General features: G+C 42.6%; 1 protein-coding gene across 6 annotated transcripts in view; it reads left to right on the top strand.

Moving 5' to 3' along the window:
* Positions 1-21,766, top strand: part of atp8a2 (ATPase phospholipid transporting 8A2) — a 279,736-nt gene that overhangs the window by 38,426 nt on the left and 219,544 nt on the right. For 4 of the 6 annotated variants that reach the window (XR_004412354.1, XM_033022781.1, XM_033022782.1 and 1 more), the window contains exon 2: positions 21,379-21,511. Coding sequence is in view for 4 of the 6 variants with exons in the window: in XM_033022781.1 (XP_032878672.1) it covers positions 21,379-21,511 (133 nt within the window). In the remaining 2 variants the exon portion in view is untranslated. Of the gene's footprint in view, positions 1-21,038; positions 21,266-21,378; positions 21,512-21,766 lie in introns of those variants that run through there. The other 2 variants (XM_033022783.1, XM_033022785.1) reach the window with 2 other exon arrangements.

Here is a 21,766-nt window from a genome sequence, read left to right as displayed (position 1 = left end):
TGTCATATGCTGAGAGAATGGAGCGGCTGGGCTTGTATACTCTGGAATTTAGAAGGATGAGAGGGTATCTTATTGAAACATATAAGATTATTAAGCTTTTGGACACGCGAGAGGCAGAAAACATGTTCCCGATGTTGGGGGAGTCCAGAACCAGGGGCCACAGTTTAAGAATAAGGGTTTTAGAACGGAGATGAGGAAATACATTTTCACACAGAGAGTTGTGAGTGTGGAATTCTCTGCCAGAGGAGGCCGGTTCTCTGGATACTTTCAAGAGAGAGCTAGATAGGGCTCTTAAAGATAGCGGAGTCAGGGGATATGGGGAGAAGGCAGGAAAGGGGATGATTGGGGATGATCAGCCATGATCACATTGAATGGCGATGCTGGTTCGAAGGGCAGAATGGCCTACTCCTGCACCTATTGTCAATTGTCTAAACGATGATTTTGTTACCACTGACAGAATTAACCTTGTAAACTTTTAGAGGCAGAGGGGCGATCTTTTTTAAGGGTAACAAGATCATGAGGGGAATAGACAGGGTGAATGCACAGTCTTTTTCCCAGGGTATGGGAATCAAAAACCACAGGACCTGGGTTTAAAGACAAGATGGGAAAGATTTAACAGCCCCTCTGCCTCTTGCACTTCAGGGAATAAAGTCCTGGTCTGCTCAACTTATAGCTCAGGCCCTTGAGTCCTATCAACATCCTCATAGGTTTTTTTCTGCACTCTTTACAGCATAATGACATCCTTCCTATTGCAATGCAGAAGGAAAACCATTGGGAGAACAAAGTCATGATCTTGCGTTAGCCGCAGTCTTGGGTCTGACAAGGGCATGCAAAGAGATTGTCAGGTTCTTGATTAGTAAGGCTGTCAAAGGTTATGGGGAGAATGGGGTTGAGAGGGAAAGATAGATCAGCCATGATTAAATGGTGGAGTAGACTCGATGGGCCGAATTGTCTATTTCTGCACCTGTGAATTTATGAACTTATGTATCAGCAGAATGTGCTAATGCTTACAATCGCCTGTGCCGGTACAACTCATGCTGATTAGCAAGCTCTGTAATATTGAAAAGAGATCATCGCTGCTTGTGTTGCTTCTGCAGTGGAGCTAATAATCTGATGGTGACATATCTGTTCAGTTGCCGGTGGTAATCTTTCAATGGCATGCTAATCCATCTCATCTGATGTAGACATTAGTTCTTCCTGAAAGCGTAAAGGTGAACATGCATATTTGCGTTGAAAGAAATGCAGCAGTTATTACATTGTTGTCACAATGTGATTATATGTACCGAGTGTGAATGGTAATCATGAACGTGATTGTCCTTTGAGCTATCACCTGCCAGCAGCATGTTAGCACTGTACTGGAAGCAATCGCCTTGTTGTAAGTCATTGTTCGTTTTCTCAAAGGAGCGAGTAACCTGAGCACTATTATGGTGGATGAGCTTTGAGTTACTCATCGTTTCCGCTGAGCTGTTCGGACTTTTCAGGTGCAAGTTTGTGTAAGGGCGGCACAGTGGCGCAGTGGTAGAGTTGCTGCTTGTCAGAGACCCGGGTTCGATCCTGACTACCGGTGCTGTTTGTATGGAGTTTGTATGTTCTCCCTGTGATTATGTGGGTGTTCTCCGGGTACCCAGCTTCTTCCCACTCTCCAAAGGCGTACAGATTTATAGGTTAATTGGCTTCTGTAAAATATTGTAAATTGTCCCTAGTGTGTAGGATAGTGCCAGTGTACGGGATGATCATTGGTCTGTGCGGACTTGGTGGGCCAAAGGACCTGTTTCCGTCCTGTATGTCCAAAGTTGCCTTGCTGAGTACGGTTGTTTGATTCATACTTTATTATGACATGTGACAAGGGCAAATAAGGACATTACTGCCAGTAAATCATAGCTGGTTTATTCACAGCTGTTATCAGGCAACTGACCCATCCTCTCAGCAGCTAGAGAGCGGTCCTGACCTCCCATCTACCTCATTGGAGATTTTCAAACTACCATTAATTGGACTTTATGCAAATTTCTGTGGCGATATACATAATAATAACTGTTATACCCTTTACCACTGTATCTGTACACTGTGGACAGCTTAGTTGTAATTCTGTATTGTCTTTTTGCTGACTGGATAGCACACTGCAAAAAAGCTTTTCTCTCTACCTTGGTACACTTGACAATGATAAACTACTAAACTAATAGTACCACCTGCAATCAGAGCACAAAATGCATTGCTTTAGAACATAGAATAGGGAAGCACAAGAACATGCCTACAAGGGCTGTATAATATGGATAAATGTGAGGTTATCCAATTTGGTGGCAAGAACAATAAGGCAGCTTATCTGAATGGTGTCAGATTAGGTTGACTTGGGAATTAAGGGACAGAAGTTTAGGGGTAACATGAGGGGGAACTTCTTTACTCAGAGAGCGGTGGCTGTGTGGAATGAGCTTCCAGTGAAGGTGGTGGAGGCAGGTTCGTTTTTATCATTTAAAAATAAATTGGATAGTTATATGGACGGGAAAGGAATGGAGGGTTATGGTCTGAGTGCAGGTAGATGGGACTAGGGGAGAATACGTGTTCGGCACGGACTAGAAGGGTCGAGATGGCCTGTTTCCGTGCTGTAATTGTTATATGGTTATATAGGTAAAGGAGAGGCACAACGAGACCTGGTTGTGCTTGTACATCAGTCACCGAAAGTAAGCATGCAGATACAGCAGGCAGTGAAGAGAGCAAAGGGCACGTTGGCCTTCATAGCGAGAGGATTTGAGTATAGGAGGTCCTACTGCAGTTGTACAGGGTCCTGGTGAGACCACATCTGGTGTATTGTGTGCAGTTTTGGTCTCCTATTTTGAGGAAGGACATTCTTGCGATTGAGGGAGTACAGCATAGGTTCACCAGGTTAATTCCCGGGATGGCGGGACTGTCATATGATGGAAGAATGGAGCGACTGGGCTTGTATTCACTGGAATTAAGAAGGATGAGAGGGAACCTTATAAAAGCATATCAAATTCTTAATGGATTGGACAGGCTGGATGCAGGAAAAATGTTCCCAATGTTGGGGGTCCAGAACCAGGGGTCACAGTTTAAGAATAAGGGGTAGGCCATTTAGGATTGAGATGAGGAAAAATGTTTTCACCCAGAGATTTGTGAATCTGTGGAATTCTCTGCCTGCCACAGAAGGCAGTGTAGGCCAATTCACTAGATGTTTTCAAGAGAGAGTTAGATATAGCTATAGTGGCTAACAAAATCAAGGGAGAAAGCAGGAACGGGGTACTGATTGTGGATGATCAGCCAGGATCACATTGAATAGCGGTGCTGGCTCGAAGGGCTGAATGGCCTACTCCTGCACCTATTGTCTATGTATCTAGGATATTGGGAGAAAGCAGGAACAGGGTACTGATTTTGGATGATCAGCCGTGATGATATTGATTGGCCGAATCGCCTACTCCTGCACCTATGTTTCTATGTCTGTGCCAAACCTAATGCCAAGCCCAACTGTTATCTGCCTGCACATAATTCATATCCCTCCATTCCCTGCATATCCATGTACACATCTGAAAGTCTCTTAAATTTCACCGTCGTATCTGCCTCCACCATCTCCCCCCAGCAGGATACTTCAGGGGGTACTTCATTGGAATTTACCGAATAGCAAAATTGCTGGATAGAGTGTATGTGGCGAGGATGTTGCCTCTAGTGGGTGAGTCTAGAACCAAAGGCAATAACTTCAGAGTAAAAAGACAAACCTTTTAGAAAAGAGATGAGGAAGAATTTCTTTAGTCAGAGCATAGCGAATCTGTGGAATTCTTTGCCATAGACGGCTGTGGAGGGCAGGTCAATGGATCATTTTAAGGCAGAGATTGACAGATTATAGATTAGTATGGGTGTTGGGGGTTATGGGGTGAAGGCAGGAGAATGGGGTTGAGTGGGAATGATAGGTCAGCCATGATTGAATGGCGGAGTAAATTTGATGGGCCAAATGTCCTAATTCTGCTCCTCCAAGCTATGAACTTTGCAACCATAATTTTCAACCAGCACATACCCAATGGACTTTTGAAAATTCCCATGGAGTCTGCTTTCATTATTGCTAAAGTTGATGATCAAGATCTGGTATACTCTGTATGGGTTGAAGGCGGGAGGGAAGAATAGTAAGATTAAACGAGAACATACCAGTTTGAAGTTTGATCTTTATTTTATGAGGAGTAACGTTGAGGGATTACGTGAAGACCCCGCCAGTACGCATGTGTGTCAATCTTCAAAGCAGCGGTGTGAAATCACAGACAACAGTAAATGAACTGAACATAGTAAGATTAGAGAAATAGAATACCAGTTGAACTTTATGATCGAGGGTGGGCGTGGAGGGCACATAATCCCTCAACATTACTCCTCATAAAATAAAGATCAAACTTCAAACTGGTAAGTTCTCGTTTAATCTTACTATTTTACTTCGGAGTCACGTGAGTGACTACGTGAAGATTTTAAAGCTCTGTGATTTCATGCCGTGGAAACGGGTCCAGGCGTCATACACTGCATCAGTAGGCCAATGATGAGTGAACATTAAGAATGCATTCAGACATGACATAGATATAGACATGTTGGTGCTATTAATGAACAATAGTGGCAATAGTAACCTCCCTCAACCTGGAGGAAGTATGAACCATACCTAATATAGAGTTGGCAAATATCCCTGATCTGCCAATAGGTTTATTCTGAATATTTGGACAGATCAATAGTTTGACCATCCTGCAACCGCTAGGATGTGGTCCATCCCTGCTGCTGGGGTATAGCGGTCCTGGTGGAGTGAGACTCAATGTCAATGTACACTCCTGTATATGCCAGACCCATATAACCATCTGTAGAAGGTTCGTAGTGATTCCTTCTAACGAGGTTTTATGTAACTAACAATATAGCTGTCAGAGTCTATAAGGTTCTTAGGAACCTTGACATACTAGTGTAGATGCGTGATCACACGCAACCCAAAGTCCATGGGATATGCAACATCCAGTTTGGTCTTGTGTCCCTGTCTAATCTGCTTGACTAATCATAAACAAAACATGTTATTATAGCCCGCAGATATGATCATCCTATCCATTGTAGCAATGACTGGACCCGTAGCGTTGTAGTCAGCGCATTGGCATGATCACTAGTACGTGAGTATGACCATGGACACGGATGTTGCTGGTGCCCATCGGTGAAGTGACGTAGTACAATGTTAACAACCCATATCTCTGCGTCCTTATGCCTGGGAGGTTTTAAGTTGACGATACCTTCATATTCTAGATGTCAGAGGGTGAGACCGGACAGAGTGGTTTATGTTCTCCGCAGCCAAATGATGAGGAGGTACTTCAGGCACAGTAATGAAATATTAACAATGTTATATTCCCATAAGACTGAATTTCAACGTGTCCGTCATCCGTGCTGAGTTAAACGTAAGAAAGCATAAACAATGCTTCCCTTTTTCTATGCAGAATGCTGCTATTTGGTGCTATCCCTGCAATCTGTAGTGAGCACTCCTAATGCTTATGGTTTGACAACCCGAGCCGCAGGAACGATCTCTCAGAGTCTGTAAGTCTATGAATTGATTATATCATGCAGAGGATGGTTTCAACATCACAACTGAGCCAGCATCTTTTTTATCCGGAAATAACCATGTAAGGTTTTATGCTCATTCTTCGCCTCAGCGGGAGCCATAGGTATATAATCCAGGCAGGCACTATGAAACCCGGAAGCGGGAATCTTGCTGAATTTTGCAAGACCCGTCCATTGAGGCCAAATGGAGGAAGACATAAAAGAACATTCCTCCCTAGTGTAGCGAGAATGCACCCTTCGCCACTAATATGCCTCGTTCACTGTTGATTGAGCCTGGATGCAAGCATCCCAATAGTTAGTGTTCCATCGATCCACAATGTCATTAAATACTTTGTGATCACACATTCATTCTGTGTTGTCATTGCATAATAATACACCAGTGCTAAATGCAGTTTGGTAAAACTATCACCGGACACTTTGATTTGATTGTACCTTTGTGATTAACATATACCACCACCAAAGTGTATCACCTTGGACTTGTGCATGCAGTTTATGCATATCCACACACCCTATAATGCACGGAATGCACCTGGTGTCCATTGGCAGTTGATACCATGACTGAACACTTGATAACTCATGCTAATCCCATCTGCCTCCGTAACTAGAGATGGTATTAGTAAATTACCCATCTTTGGGCAAAAGCATCAGTTTGGAAATGACTGAAATTTACGGATGAGAGGTTTTAGTGGAGCAAAGCTGTCCATCATTGTGACTTTGATAGTTTCAGCTGAAAATAGCAAAGGTCTAATTTTTTGTCTCAGAGCTGATCTCAGACAAATAAATGGATGATTGTATCCCAATAATCAATAGTTTCAGTTGGTATCAACTTAATTTAAATTTAACTGGACGGGTGTGAACCAATTTCTTAAATATAGCTATGTGGCTGATAAGGCTAATTTAGTAAAATTTCAATATCATCCAGATTGACCATGTCACCTATTTGTTAGCTCTGTGCAGTCGAAGCACTGATAGTAGTGATTTGGTAAATAATCTGGAAACTGGAGTTAGCCCATTTTGCAATGCTTGAGTGTATCATTGCCTCATCCAGTTAAATTTCAAATATCTTCAACCCTGTGAGAGGAAATGATCACATGGAAGTTATTCAGAAAAGTCTATACTGCACATGCGGGTTGAGGCTGTTGACAATGATCAGTCCACATCCCATTCTTGTGAGCCTGCCTTGAAAGGCAATTCCAACCATACCTGTGTTCAGTATAAACTAATCTTATATTATCCCAAACCAGTGTAAATATTCAAACCAGTTTAATATTACCAACTTGTATCCGTGACAGGAGATATCATCGATGTGGCTCCATACCTTTATCCGAATGGGAGGACTTATGCAACACGACCCAGGAGCTGCCTCAAACATGTGTGCATGATTTTGCACCTGCTCCTGAGAGGTAGAGGAGCTCGAGTACGGGGTTGGCGCATCTTCCAGGAAGGCCGTTCTGGGCTGTGGCCTAAAAAAGAACTTTGTCCTGGTTGTACGGCCTTCAAGCTTTCACCAGCTTCAGTGCATTGTGGTTTGCTGGTGGGTGCGTAGGGGTGCTGCCGCCGAAGATGTGAGGTCTTGCGTGATGATGTGGCCTTCCTGAACCCGACGGCCACTTGTCGAGCTCCGGCTGCTGGTAGTGTTGTTCCTGCACCCCCTGCACACTTGTGGTATCTTCAGCCAAACCCCTGTCTTCAGAGTCAGCCCAGAAGTAACTCCTAATGCTCCCCTCTGTCGAGGGAGATGCATTATGCAGCCCTCAATAAGGTGCTGCCTTGGGCGTCCTAGGACCCCATGGTGACTAGACTCCATATAACGGAACATGTCACATTGGAGCTTCTGCTCCATCAACCGCTCCACGCGGGATATGCGATCACAGTTGCTCCCGCCGGCGGTGATTCTTCACAGCCCGACTCGTCCGAGTCTTCGGCCTGTCTGACTTCTGCTTGGCCTTCCCACCAGTCTGTGGTGTCGATTCCGACTGTGCAGGTGCCAGGTCGGAGACTGCTGATCAATAGCGATCCAGGTGCAGCCTACCGCTGCTGACTGCCCGCAAATCCGCGGTCCTCCGCAGTCAGTCTGGATGTGCTCCATTCCTGTAACATATTCTCACAAAATAGCACAAAACGACCTTCGAGTAAGGAATTTACCTGCATGTCCTTTTTAAAACCTTCTGCTGCGGGGCAACGCTCCTCCCGAGCCTGGTCTCGTGGTCGTAGTTTGTTACAGCTGGGGTTCCCTCTGTGGTCCTTGTAGAAAGGCTACCATTGCGGGTTATTTCTCCCCCGAGCTTTTTCTCCGCGGTCCAATATAGCAGGGCTTCTCCGCGATGTTCTCCAGTCAGGGCTTCCCCCCCCCCCCCCCCCCGATCTGGGTATCCTCGCAGTAACTGCAGCAGGGATATCCCCGCCGTCCCTATAAAAGGGATAGCCGCGATTTACAAAGTCGGGGGGGGGGAGGGGTAATATGAAGCCGCTGGTTTTACTGCCTGCGGCTCAGTAGGCGACTTACCGCCGTCCGCTCCTCGCATCCCGCAGTCTATGGAGTGGCTTCCCCAGGTGCCACCGGCATGAATATGAAGTTGCTGGCTACACCGCGAGTGGCTCGAAGGCGAATCCACCGCCGCCCGCTCCCCGTATTCCACGGTCTCCCGAGCGGGTTCTCCACCAATATGAAGCCGCTGGTTCTACCACCAGCGGCTCAAAGGTGAATTCACCGTCGCTCGCTACCCGCATTCCGCGGTCTTCCGAGCGCCTAGGGTCGTGGGTGGAATTCCCCGTGACCGGGGTTTCCTGAAGTTCGTGACTGGGGTCTCCCCTCCGTCCCGACTTCGCCCCGGACTTTTAGCAGGACCTCTAAGTAGAGGTTCCTGCAAGAAGATTTAAACCTGAAAAGTGTTTTAAAAAACTTACCTCAGGTCTGTTACTGGCAGGAGAATCACGTCCACCCTGCCAGAACGCAATGCGATAGACGATATGACACGCATGCGTACTGGCGGGGACTTCACGTAGTCACTCACGTGACTCCGAAGTAAAATACACCTTTTTCCTCCGGTTCCAGTTTTGGTTCTTCCCAACTTGTGACATTTGGTTGGTGATTTGTATTCCAGAAGAGTCAACTCTTATATATTTATTCTACCAAAACCCCCTCACGGATGAGCACAAATGTTACTGTTTGCACGTTGCTTTAAAATGCTGAGATTATTAAATATGGTTTCTAAAATGCAAAGCAGCATTCAACTTTGAATCGAAGAAATTCATTAAACCGGGCGTCACAGTGGCACAGTGGTAGAGTTGTTGCCTTAAACACCAGTGAACCGGGTTTGATCCTGACTACAAGTGCTTTCTGTATGGAATTTGCACGTTCTCCCTGTGACCGCACTCTCCTGAAGTCCAGACACAGGGCATTCACCTCCGATGATACAGTGGCCTACATGAAGACCAGATACGACCTTGGTAAGGCCATCAAAAAGGCCAAAAGGGACTTCTGCTCCAAACTGGAGGACGAGACAGATGTTCGGCAGCTGTGGCAGGGTCTGAATGCAATCACCTCCTACAAGGCAAAACCAGGAGGCAGCTCGAATGCCGGTGTAACATCACTCCCTGACGAGCTCAATGCGTTTTACGCACGCTTTGACAGGGAGAATACTGATGTGCCTTCCCGATCCCCCATTCGCTGCGATGGCATTTCAGTCTCAGTCACAGAGGCCGATGTCAGGAAATCCTTCAGAGGGGTGAACCCCCGAAAAGCACCTGGTCCTGATGGTATACCCGGTCGTGTTCTAAAAACCTGTGCGGACCAACTGGCGGGAGTTTTTACGGACATTTTCAACCTCTCACTTCTGAGGTCTGAGGTCCCCACCTGCTTTAAAAGGGCATCAATTATACCGGTGCCCAAGAAGAGTAAGGTGACATGCCTCAATGACTATCGACCAGTGGCACTAACGCCGGTGGTGATGAAGTGCTTTGAGAGGTTGATCATGGAGCAAATCAACTCCTACATCGACAAAAACCTGGACCCACTGCAGTTCGTGTACCGCCACAACAGATCAACGGTGGATGCGATCTCGCTGGCCCTCCACTCCGCACTGGACCACTTGGACAACAAAAACTCATATGTCAGGCTGTTATTCATTGATTACAGCTCGGCATTTAACACAATCATCCCCTCCAAACTGGTTACCAAACTCGCAGAACTGGGTCTCTGCGCATCCCTCTGCAACTGGATCCTTGACTTCCTCGTCCACAGACCACAGTCTGTTCGTATTGGTGGAAATGTGTCAGCCTCAATAACAATCAGCACGGGAGCACCTCAAGGCTGCGTGCTCAGCCCTCTGCTGTACTCACTCTATACCCATGACTGCGTAGCGAACCACAGTGCGAACTCCATCATCAAGTTCGCTGACGACACCACTATTGTGGGGCGTATCACTGATGGGGATGAGTCAGAGTACAGAAGAGAGATCGAGCAACTGTCCATATGGTGCCAGCGCAATAACCTGGCCCTCAACACCAGCAAAACCAAGGAACTGATTGTGGACTTTGGAAGGAGTAGGAGGGGGACCCACAGCCCCATTTATATCAACGGGTCGATGGTTGAAAGGGTCAAGAGCTTCAAATTCCTGGGCGTGCACATCTCTGAAGATCTTTCCTGGTCCGAGAACACTAATGCAATCATCAAAAAAGCACATCAGCGCCTCTACTTCCTGAGAAGATTACGGAGAGTCGGATTGTCAAGGAAGACTCTCTCTAACTTCTACAGGTGCACAATCGAGAGCATGCTGACCGGTTGCATCGTGGCTTGGTTCGGCAATTTGAGCGCCCTGGAAAGGAAAAGACTACAAAAAGTAGTAAACACTGCCCAGTCCATCATCGGCTCTGACCTTCCTTCCATCGAGGGGATTTATCGCAGTCGCTGCCTCAAAAAGGCTGGCAGTATCATCAAAGACCCACACCATCCTGGCCACACACTCATCTCCCTGCTACCTTCAGGTAGAAGGTACAGGAGCCTGAAGACTGCAACAACCAGGTTCAGGAATAGTTACTTCCCCTCAGCCATCAGGCTATTAAACCTGGCTCGGACAAAACTCTGATTATTACCAACCACTTTCTGTTATTTGCACTATCAGTTTATTTATTCATGTGTGTATATATTTATATCATGGTATATGGACACATTTATCTGTTTTGTAGTAAATGCCTACTATTTTCTGTGTGCTTAAGCAAAGCAAGAATTTCATTGTCCTATACAGGGACACATGACAATAAACTCACTTGAACTAACTTGAACTTGAACTTGACCGCACGGGTTTTCTCCGGGTGCTCCGGTTTCCTCCCACATTCCGAAGACACAGGTTAGTGGTTTAATTGGCTTCATTAAAAACTATAAATTGTCCCTAGTGTGTAGGATAGTGTTGGTGTACGGGGTGATCGTTGGTTAGCGCGGTCTTAGTAACCTGTTTCCACGCTGTTTGTCTAAATCCAAAAAAAATCTAAAAAACAGAACAAGGTAATCTGGCCTCACAACAAACAATCTGCTGGAGGAACTCGGCAGTTCAAGTGGCATCTGTGGGGCGGATAGACTGGTCGACGGTTCGAGTCAAAATCCTGCATCAGGACAGAACGAGACCATTTGTATCTTTGCTGGCTGAAAAGGAGCTTCATTTCAACTTTGTGGATTATGATACTTCAGATGCATCTCTAGGGGGGTTTGTATGGTTTCTGTCTCCACCACTCATTGGAGTTGGCAGGTTTTAAACCTTTGCCACCCTTGATGAAAATATTTTCTCGTTGAGTTCCCTCCTAATGTTTTCAGCAGATATCCCAAATCAGTTCCTTCCTGGTTATTGACCTCATTACTAAAGAGAAGTGGCTTCATCCTCTGCACTCCTTGCCCACTCTCTCTATGCTTCTCATCTTTATACAAGATAGAAACAAAAAACAGCATATACACAAAAGGACACAAAGTGCTGGAGTAGCTCAGCAGGTCAGGCAGCATTTCTGGAGACAAGTCAAGTCAAATTTATTTGTCACATACACATACAAGATGTGCAGTGAAATGAAAGTGGCAATGCCTGCGGATTGTGCAAAAAACTACGGAACAGAATAGAACAGAATCAGTATTTACATATTAGAAAAAACCCCAGCAATTTAAAAAAGACACAACAGTAAATTGGTACAGTAAATTAGTCCCTGGTGAGATAAGAGTTTACAGTCCTAATGGCCTGTGGGAAGAAGCTTTGGCTTCAGTTTCAGCAGCCTCTCAGCAAGTCTGGTGGGGACTATGGTATTGAAGGCTGAACTGGTCAATGAACAGCATTCTCACATAGCCCCCCTTCTGGCTGTCCAGGTGAGAGAGAGAGCGGTGTGCCGAACCTGGGAGACCGCGTCGTCTGTGGATCTGTTCGGATGGTATGCGAACTGTAGCGGTGACGTTTTGGGTGGGAACCCTTCTTCAATACTGATAGTAGAGTCTCAACCCAAAATGTCACCTGTCCATGTTCTCCAGAGAAGCTGCCTGGCCTGCTGAGTTACTCCTGCACTTTTGTCCACTTTATACTTAATTAGATCTCCCCTTTTGCACAAGATGGACACAAAAAGCTGGAGTACCTCAGCTTCAGACAGCGGTTCAGACAGCTTCTCTGGAGAAAAGGAGTAAGTGACACTTCGAGTCGAGACCCTTCTTCCTTTTTGCCTTCCCTGCATTAAAAAAAAAAGCACTTTATCAACATCCTTAAAACTCTCAGTAGCCTGAGAAGATTTGGCAATTTTGCCCCAGGCTTTCTGTTCTTCTTCCTTGACTTCCCTGGGCAACCGGCAATACATTTTAGCTCCGTGTCTCAGCCTTCTCAGGCCGCTTCTCTGTAGAACATGGATAGGTCACGTTTCACAGAGTGCTGAAGTAACTCAGCGAGTCAGGCCGCATCTCTGGAGAACATGGATAAGTGATGTTTTGGGTCGGGGCCTGTCGTCTTTAATTTACTATTAAAAATAATAATATGGTGGATAATCCGAGTTACTGTTAATGGAATATAATTAATTAATGACTTCAGTCATTTAAAATTTCAGATGGAGATCGTTTAGTATGATTTTGTGGGGAAACAGTTATCACTTGCAACCTAAGGGCCGGAGGATACAATTAGTGTTGCTAGTTTTCCATTTGCATTACAGATTAGATCATAAGTATCTGTCTGATTTAGTTCTCGTCTCCTGCTAATACAAGTTCCTTTCTTCTGAGTCTTTAATATTTAGCTCTTTTTGATTCCTGGACTGGGTGTCAATTTTTCCCTCTCCTCTTTCTCATCATGCCCAAGTTCTTTGGTGCCAGTTCAAGGAGCTGTCTCTTTAATGGTATTTTATCCCATAAAACATCCCATTTTAATCTACAAGCATACAGCGGTCATATTCTACACATATATTAGTTATTATGGAGAGAATAAAGGGTTTAGTCTATTCTAGTTTTCAGTGAACTTGAGCAGCGCTTCGGAAATATGATTCAGATGGCTCCACAACCAATATTGATTTTAGTGATTTGTCAAGGAATTCACTAGGAATCAAATAGAATAACTGGGTATTGAAGTGTAGGAATTCCTCTAAACCTATCCTATCCATGTACCTGTCCAAATGTCTCTTTAATGTTTTTTGATAGTACCTGCGTCAACTACAGCCTCTGGCAACTCGTTCCACACATCCACCACCATTTGTGTGGAAAATGCTGCCCCTCGGGTTCCTCTTAAATACTCCCAACCCCCCCCCCCCCTACCCCCCTCACCTTAAACCTATGTCCTCTGGTTCTCTGTTCCCTACTCTTGGTAAAAGACTCAATTTACCCAATCTATTTCCCCCTTGAGCTTGTACACCTCTATAAGATCACCCCTCATCCTCTTGTGCTCCAAGGAATAAAGTCCAAGCCTGCTCAACCTCTCCCTGTGGCTCAGGCCCTCGTGTCCTGAATAATCTCATTAAATAATGGAGCGGGTACAACGGCCAGACTGGCCTAGTTAAACTTTCATTTTGTGATTGTTTTCAATCCAGCTATACCATTTATAACCAGCAAAATAAATAAGTAAATTAGTAAAGACCTGATATTAAATTTTCACTGGGTGAGCTGTATTATAGAGTTTAAAAGCAGATGCAACTGTTTGTTTGAAATTGGAACTGGTTTATGATGCACTTCATCCATTAAGTCTGAGTAAGGACAAATGATTTAAGATGATGCATTGGCAGTGTGTGTTTCGTATGTACTCAGACTAAGTTGTTTTATTTCATTTTTATCTTTGGTCAGTCAAATTGTTGTATTGACTTTCATCATTAGTGTTTCTTAAAAAAATAGATATTTTTTTGGCATTGCTTTTTACCTTTGTTAAGGAGCATGGATTGATTACTACATCGACGTAAAATCTATAAAAGATAAGGCTGCAAAGAAAAAGTAGTCTATCAAGAAACAGTAGGAAAGCATTAGCCAGAATTACTGCATTTTGGCTTGTATAGGCCAAACTTTACCCTTGTCCCTTGTAAGCAATGGCAACTCCTGCGTTCTTAATTAATTTAACGTGCACAGAAAGGTATAGCTCCTTTGGCTCTTAAGTGAGAAATAAAATTCCATGTTAGAAAGGCGAAATTCTGAGGTTAAGGGGCTGGAAGCTGCAATCATATAACCATATAACCATATAACAATTACAGCACGGAAACAGGCCATCTCGGCCCTACAAGTCCGTGCCGAACAACTTTTTTCCCTTAGTCCCACCTGCCTGCACTCATACCATAACCCTCCATTCCCTTCTCATCCATATGCCTATCCAATTTATTTTTAAATGATACCAACGAACCTGCCGCCACCACTTCCACTGGAGGCTCATTCCACACCGCTACCACTCTCTGAGTAAAGAAGTTCCCCCTCATGTTACCCCTAAACTTCTGTCCCTTAATTCTGAAGTCATGTCCTCTTGTTTGAATCTTCCCTATTCTCAAAGGGAAAAGCTTGATCACATCAACTCTGTCTATCCCTCTCATCATTTTAAAGACCTCTATCAAGTCCCCCTTTAACCTTCTGCGCTCCAGAGAATAAAGACCTAACTTATTCAACCTATCTCTGTAACTTAGTTGTTGAAACCCAGGCAACATTCTAGTAAATCTCCTCTGTACTCTCTCTATTTTGTTGACATCCTTCCTATAATTGGGCGACCAAAATTGTACACCATACTCCAGATTTGGTCTCACCAATGCCTTGTACAATTTTAACATTACATCCCAGCTTCTATACTCAATGCTCTGATTTATAAAGGCTAGCATACCAAAAGCTTTCTTTACCACCCTATCTATATGAGATTCCACCTTCAAGGAACTATGCACGGTTATTCCCAGATCCCTCTGTTCAACTGTATTCTTCAATTCCCTACCATTTATCATGTACGTCCTATTTTGATTTGTCCTGCCAAGGTGTAACACCTCACATTTATCAGCATTAAACTCCATCTGCCATCTTTCAGCCCATTTTTCCAAATGGCCTAAATCACTCTGTCGATTTTGGAAATCCTCTTCATTATCCACAACACCCCCTATCTTGGTATCATCTGCATACTTACTAATCCAATTTACCACCCCTTCATCCAGATCATTGATGTACATGACAAACAACAAAGGACCCAACACAGATCCCTGAGGCACCCCACTAGTTACCTGCCTCCAACCCGACAAACAGCCATCCACCATTACCCTCTGGCTTCTCCCATTCAGCCACTGCTGAATCCATCTTGCTATTCCTGCATTTATACCCAACAGTTTAACCTTCTTAACCAACCTTCCATGAAGAACCTTGTCAAAGGCCTTACTAAAGTCCATATAGACAACATCCACTGCTTTACCCTCGTCAATTTCCCTAGTAACCTCTTCAAAAAATTCAAGAAGATTAGTCAAACATGACCTTCCAGGCACAAATCCATGTTGACTGTTCCTAATCAGACCCTGTTTATCCAGATGCTTATATATATTATCTCTAAGTATCTTTTCCATTAATTTGCCCACCACTGAAGTCAAACTAACAGGTCTATAATTGCCAGGTTTACTCTTAGAACCCTTTTTAAACAATGGAACAACATGCGCAGTACGCCAATCCTCGGGGACTATTCCTGTTTCTAATGACATTTGAAATATTTCTGTCATAGCCCCGGCTATTTCTACACTAACTTCCCTCAATGTCCTAGGGAATATCCTGTCAGGACCTGGAGACTTATCCACTTTTATATTTTTCAAAAGTGTCAGTACTTCTTTTACTTTGAAACTCATAGTATCCATAACTACTCTACTCGTTTCCCTTACCTCACATAATTCAATATCCTTCTCCTTGGTGAATACCGAAGAAAATAAATTGTTCAATATCTCCCCCATCTCTTTTGGCTCTGCAGATAGCTGCCCACTCTGTTTCTCCAATGGACCAATTTTATCCCTCGTTATCCTTTTGCTATTAATATAGCTGTAGAAACCCTTTGGATTTACTTTCACCTTACTTGCCAAAGCAACCTCATATCTTCTTTTAGCTTTTCTAATTTCTTTCTTAAGATTCTTTTTACATTCCTTATACTCCACAAGCACCTCATTTACTTCATGCTGCCTATAATTATTGTAGATCTCCCTCTTTTTCCGAACAAGATGTCCAATTTCCCTTGAAAACCAGGGCTCTTTCCAATTTTTACTGTTTCCTTTCAACCGAACAGGAACATACAGATTCTGTACTCTTAAAATCAGTAGGCTTAAGGCTAGTAAATCACCAGGGAGCGATGGGTTTCCACCAGAATGGTACAAGGCCTTTCAGAAAGAGCTAACACCTCTGCTCCTGTCTTGCTTTAACTGGACCCCTAAAGAGGGCAGGGCTCCCCCATCATGGAAGGAAGCAATTATTACCATTTACCTAAGGAAGGCAAAGACAAAGAGCAATGTAAAATTGTTATATGGTTATATGGTAAAAATTTCAGGCCAATCTCAATTTTAAATGTAGACTACAAACTATTTACCTCAATCATTTGCAAAAGACTAGAGACTTTTGTACCAGATCTGATTACTGAAGACCAAACTGGATTTATTAGGGGGTGTCAAACACAGGACAATATTAGAAGAACCCTTCACATTGTGAATAATGCTAAAAAAAAAGGATACAAATATGGTCCTGGTCAGTTTAGATGCAGAAAAAGCCTTTGATAGTGTTAGTTGGGTATTTTTATATGAAGTACTGAGATTTGGTTTCAATGAAGATGTAATTCGGTGTAACAATATATCAGGAGCTTACAGCTAGGATTAAGGTAAATGGAAACCTATCAAAAAGGATCCAGTTAGAGAGGGGCACAAGACAAGGATGCTGTCTTTCTCCTACTCTCTTCGTTTTGTATGTTGAACCCTTAGCACAAGCAATAAGGAAGAGAGAAGACCTGCAGGGGGACAAAATTGGGGGGAAAGAACATATCATTGGTCTTTTCGCTGGTGATGTCATTATTTTTCTTGAACGACCAGATATATGTCTCCCAAACTTAATGAACCTCTTTGAAACATATGGATACTACTCAGGGTATAAACTGAATATAACAAAAACACAAATTCTTTCATTCAATTATTCTCCATTCCAACAAATCAGAGATGCATATAATTTGAAATGGAATTCAAAAACGATGCAGTATCTTGGTGTAACTATAACCAAAACACTTTCCAACATGTTTGAAACTAATTATAACAAAATTGAAGAAAACATCAAGAAGGATGTTGAAAGATGGTCTACCCTTCCTCTAGACTTCAGTGCCAGAATACAAACGGTAAAAATGAATATCCTACCTAAACTACTATATTTATTCCAATCTCTCCCAATTAATGTTCCCAGAGACAATTCATAGCCTGGGATAAGATGATCTCTAGATTCATTTGGAATAGCAAAAAAACAAGAATAAAACTAACAACACTTCAACTGCCGAAAAGCAAGGGTGGAATGGCTTTACCAAATCTGAGGAAATACTTTTATGCAGCTCAACTCAGACCTCTGGCTTGTTGGTGTAGACCTGATTATGAATCTCGATGGAAAAAAATGGAAAGGGAGATACAGGGTTACCAGACCCAGATTTTGGTGGGAGACAAATGGTGAGGGGGCTTTGAGACATGCTATGGATCCAATAGTAGCATTTACGTTAGAAATATGGAATGTTATAGTGGAAAAATACAAATTGAAGTGGTTCGCATATGACTCAAAGTTTAAGCCAGGGGTGTATGATTCAAAATTCAAAGAATGGGCACAAAAAAGCATAACGGCACTCTATACAGTTACAGAAAATGGCGAGTTTATGAGCTTCCAAGATTTAAAGTCAAAGTATGGTCTTAGATACTTGCAATTAAGAGACTACTTTACAAAAGAGATAAGGCCAGAACTAAATGAAACTTCAAATATTTTCAAGATGATTGTGGATGCATACAAACAGAAGGGGTCTCGTGTCATCTCTGCTTTCTACCAAGCTCTAGTGGGAAGTGAGGGAGAATCAATGATCTACATAAAAACAAAATGGGAAGCAGAATTAAAAATTCAAATAACAGAAGAAGAATGGTATCAAATGTGTGAAACACAATGTTCATCCACAAGCTCACTAGAATGGAGAGAATTTTGCTGGAAGAATCTAACTCGCTTTTTTATAACCCAAAATAAAAAGTAACTTGCTGTACAACAACACTGTTGGAGGCTGTGCGGGAGGGAGTATGGAGGCAGACCACTTGCATATTTTCTGGAACTGTGTAAAGATAAGGCCATACTGGGAAAATGTTAACGTAGCTGTTAAAAATATCTTGGGTTATAAAATCCCAAATACCTGCCCTGTGATGTATCTGGGGCACATTAAAGATATTGTAAAGATAGAAGATACCTATTTGATTAAAGTTTTGCTTGTAGCAAGAAGGCCATTACCAGGCAGTAGCTTAATGAAAAAAACCCAAAACAGGAACAGTGGCTAGAAATTGTGCAAGACATCTTTACTATGGAGAAACTGACATATTCCTTGAGAGTCAAGGAGAATTCATTTGAGAAGATCTGGGAAAAATGGTCCGTTTATTTGAGCCTTGACACCAACTAGATAAATGCCGAGCTAGAATTGGGAAGGCTGTGTTATATAGAACTAGATGGTATGTTTGTGCGAATATTGAAATATCTCCAGATAACTAATCAATGTAATTTTTTTTTTAATTTTGTAAGTGAACCACACGGTCTTATTCCCATTTTTAAATTTATTTACCTCTTTTTCTCCCTATTTATTTTATTATTTTATTTTGATTGTTGTTTTTCTTATTTTGTTTTATTTGTGGTGATGGTGGTGCACTGTTCTGTATATATCTCTGTGAAAAATCAATAAAACCTTAAGTGAAAACAAAAGAAAGGCGAAATTCTCAAATATAAACTGGATAGTATACAATGGGGAGAAAAATAGAAAATAATGATAATTTGAAATATTGACATTTTACCAGAGCTAGAAAATGATAGCTATAATAAGTCTACAAGTAACCTTTTGACAGGGTGAATTTACCTTCTAGTTTGCAATCTAATATTTATATTCTTGAGAAACTAGATAACTTCCAATAAGTATTTGCGATTTATATTTTTATTAGATTTCATCTTGGCTTCTCTAGTTGAGTTGATTATTCTGACATGTCCCGAGGTACAGTCAATAGGTTAGGCCCCTTGTCCCACTTTTAGACATGAGAACCGAATCTAGACTGGCGTGTAAGTGAAGAAAGCATTGCGATGCTGCAGTTACCATTTTTTGCCAGAAACCCGGGTTCGATCGTGACTCCGGATGTTGCTTGTACATTCCCCCTCTGACCGCGTAGGTTTTCTCCAGGTGCTCCAGTTTCCTCCCACACTCTAAAGGTGTACAGGTTTGTTGGTTAATTGGCTTCTGTAAGTTATCCCATGTATGCTGGGTAGAACTAGTGTACGGGTGATTGCTATTCGGTGTGGGCTGAAGGGCCTGTTGGTTTAGGGATACAGCATGGAAATTGGCCCTTCGGCCCACAATGTCTGTGCCGAACATGATGCCAAAATAACAAAATCTCAGTCTGCATGTGATCTATATCTCTCCCTTCCCTGCATGCCACTGTCATATCTGCCTTCATCACCATCACCTCTGGCAGTGTGTGCCAGGCACCCACCCCACCTTCTGTGCAAAACACAACTTGCTCTGTGCATCTTCTTTAAACTTTAGCCCTTTTAGCTCTAATCAAGAAAATATTCAAACTATTCCCAAATCGCAGCTATGCCACTTTACAGAGCATTTGAGTTTAATCAGATTCTGGACATATCTTAAATCAATATATTAAAGCTGCAGATATTTACTAATAATAAAACTAATGATATTTATTATTAGTACAAACAACGAACCTGCATAACAATGAACCTGCATTAACTCAAGTTTTCACCATTCATTTTCACTGTGCAGCTGGGCTGATGTACGATGCTGTTTGGATATAGAATTGTCTCAACCACATCACATTTTACTATTTTCTCTTTTGAAATCCAGTTTGACGAGGTAATACTTGGATAAACTATGTTATTTGAACTGCATTGACAAAGCTTAACAACGGCAGTTATTGAAGTCTTTACTGCCAAAGTTACAGGTCCCTGATGTCACTAGTCTTAATAGGAATGACTGTCTAATCTGATCTATAAAAGTAGTCAAGAGTGTTTTATTGTCATATGTCCCGGAACAGGACAGCAGATATGTAAACATAGTACTCTGTAAGCACTATAATAAACAACAACAATTGTGTGTGTGTGTGTGAGCCTAGTGTACGGGGGCGACCAGCGACACTAGCATTATCCTACACACCAGGGATCATATATAATTTACAGAAGCCAAGTAAACTACAAACCTGTTTGTCTGATCCCAAACCGGAGCACCCAGAGAAAACCCATACAGTCACAGGGAGAACGTACAAACTGTGCCACTGTGTGTGCACACAAAATGTTGGTGTAACTCAGTGGGTTAGGTTGCATCTCTGGCGAAAAGGAATAGTTGACATTCGGGTCGAGACCCTTCTTCAGACTCATATGTGTGTATATATGTGTATATAATGTGTTTTTTGACATATTAAATTTAAATACATAAATATTTTTAAATTCTATATGATTTTTAAAAATATATATTTAATTTTAATATTTAAGATATACATTGTGTATATATGTGTGTGTGTGTGTTTGTGTGTGTGTATATATACATATACACAGACTAAACATATATTTTAAAAAGGCAAGCAATTATGGTGCAAAGGCCTGGGTATAATGCTGACAGATGGGCTTATTGTGTGCACTGCCATGCAGTTCTGTGGATCCCAGGATATTGGAAATGGAAATCCTTACTATTACATTAGTGTCCACTTAAGTATTCCTTATCAGCTTGCATTATTTATTGCACTGGTTGAGTGGAAATGTACTTGGCCTGGTCTGCTTTTGCATTGCAGCCATTTATCTGACTGGGACGCTGGCCGTTCACTGGTGCAGCTGCCTCTTCCATCAATTCCCATCTCCTCATTGGTCTAATAAAATAATTCCTTTTGTACTAAAAGGCGTTGTTGTCACTGGGAAGGTTATTTATTTAGTAAACCTGCGCGGCTGCTGGTAGCTGTAAACAATATGTGCCTGTCAGTCATTGTATACTGAGCTTTTGTGGCACTCTCATCGGCTTAATTTACTGTGAGTACAATCCCGATGTTTTATCAAACTTTTAAAATCATGTGGTATCAGTCAAACGCTCATTCTGTTTGCTCCAAGTCACTGAGTTGCTTCTTTTCCTGTCTCAACACCAGGCTGTTCGACCTTGGGCTACGAGAAAGCTGATGATGAGATGTCTGGAACTGCAACTTCAGAGTCTGATCACCTTACCAGAATTATTAATGTTAATCTACCTCAGATAATTAAATATTGTGACAATCGTGTCAGGTAAGAAGGTCTTGGCAACTTTGTGCCATTTTTATTTTGTGGGTTGGATTGTTTAGAGAGGCTAAATGTTTCTCCGCACAGATGAGATGTAAGCTTTGAATTATTTAGTGTACACATCCCACTTGTTGCAAAGAGCATTATTAAGAGAAATGAATGAAACTCGTGCTTGTTGGTCTGGAACTTAATGTCATATTCTTCACAATGAGTTTGTTTCTTTAAGTCGTGAAAGGTGAAACTGGGAGATTTGAGTTGAAA

Source organism: Amblyraja radiata, chromosome 6, assembly GCF_010909765.2.
Source record: "Amblyraja radiata isolate CabotCenter1 chromosome 6, sAmbRad1.1.pri, whole genome shotgun sequence".
NCBI lineage: Eukaryota > Metazoa > Chordata > Chondrichthyes > Rajiformes > Rajidae > Amblyraja > Amblyraja radiata.
Note: the sequence above shows the minus strand (reverse complement) of the source record. Positions and strands in the feature narration are given on the sequence as shown.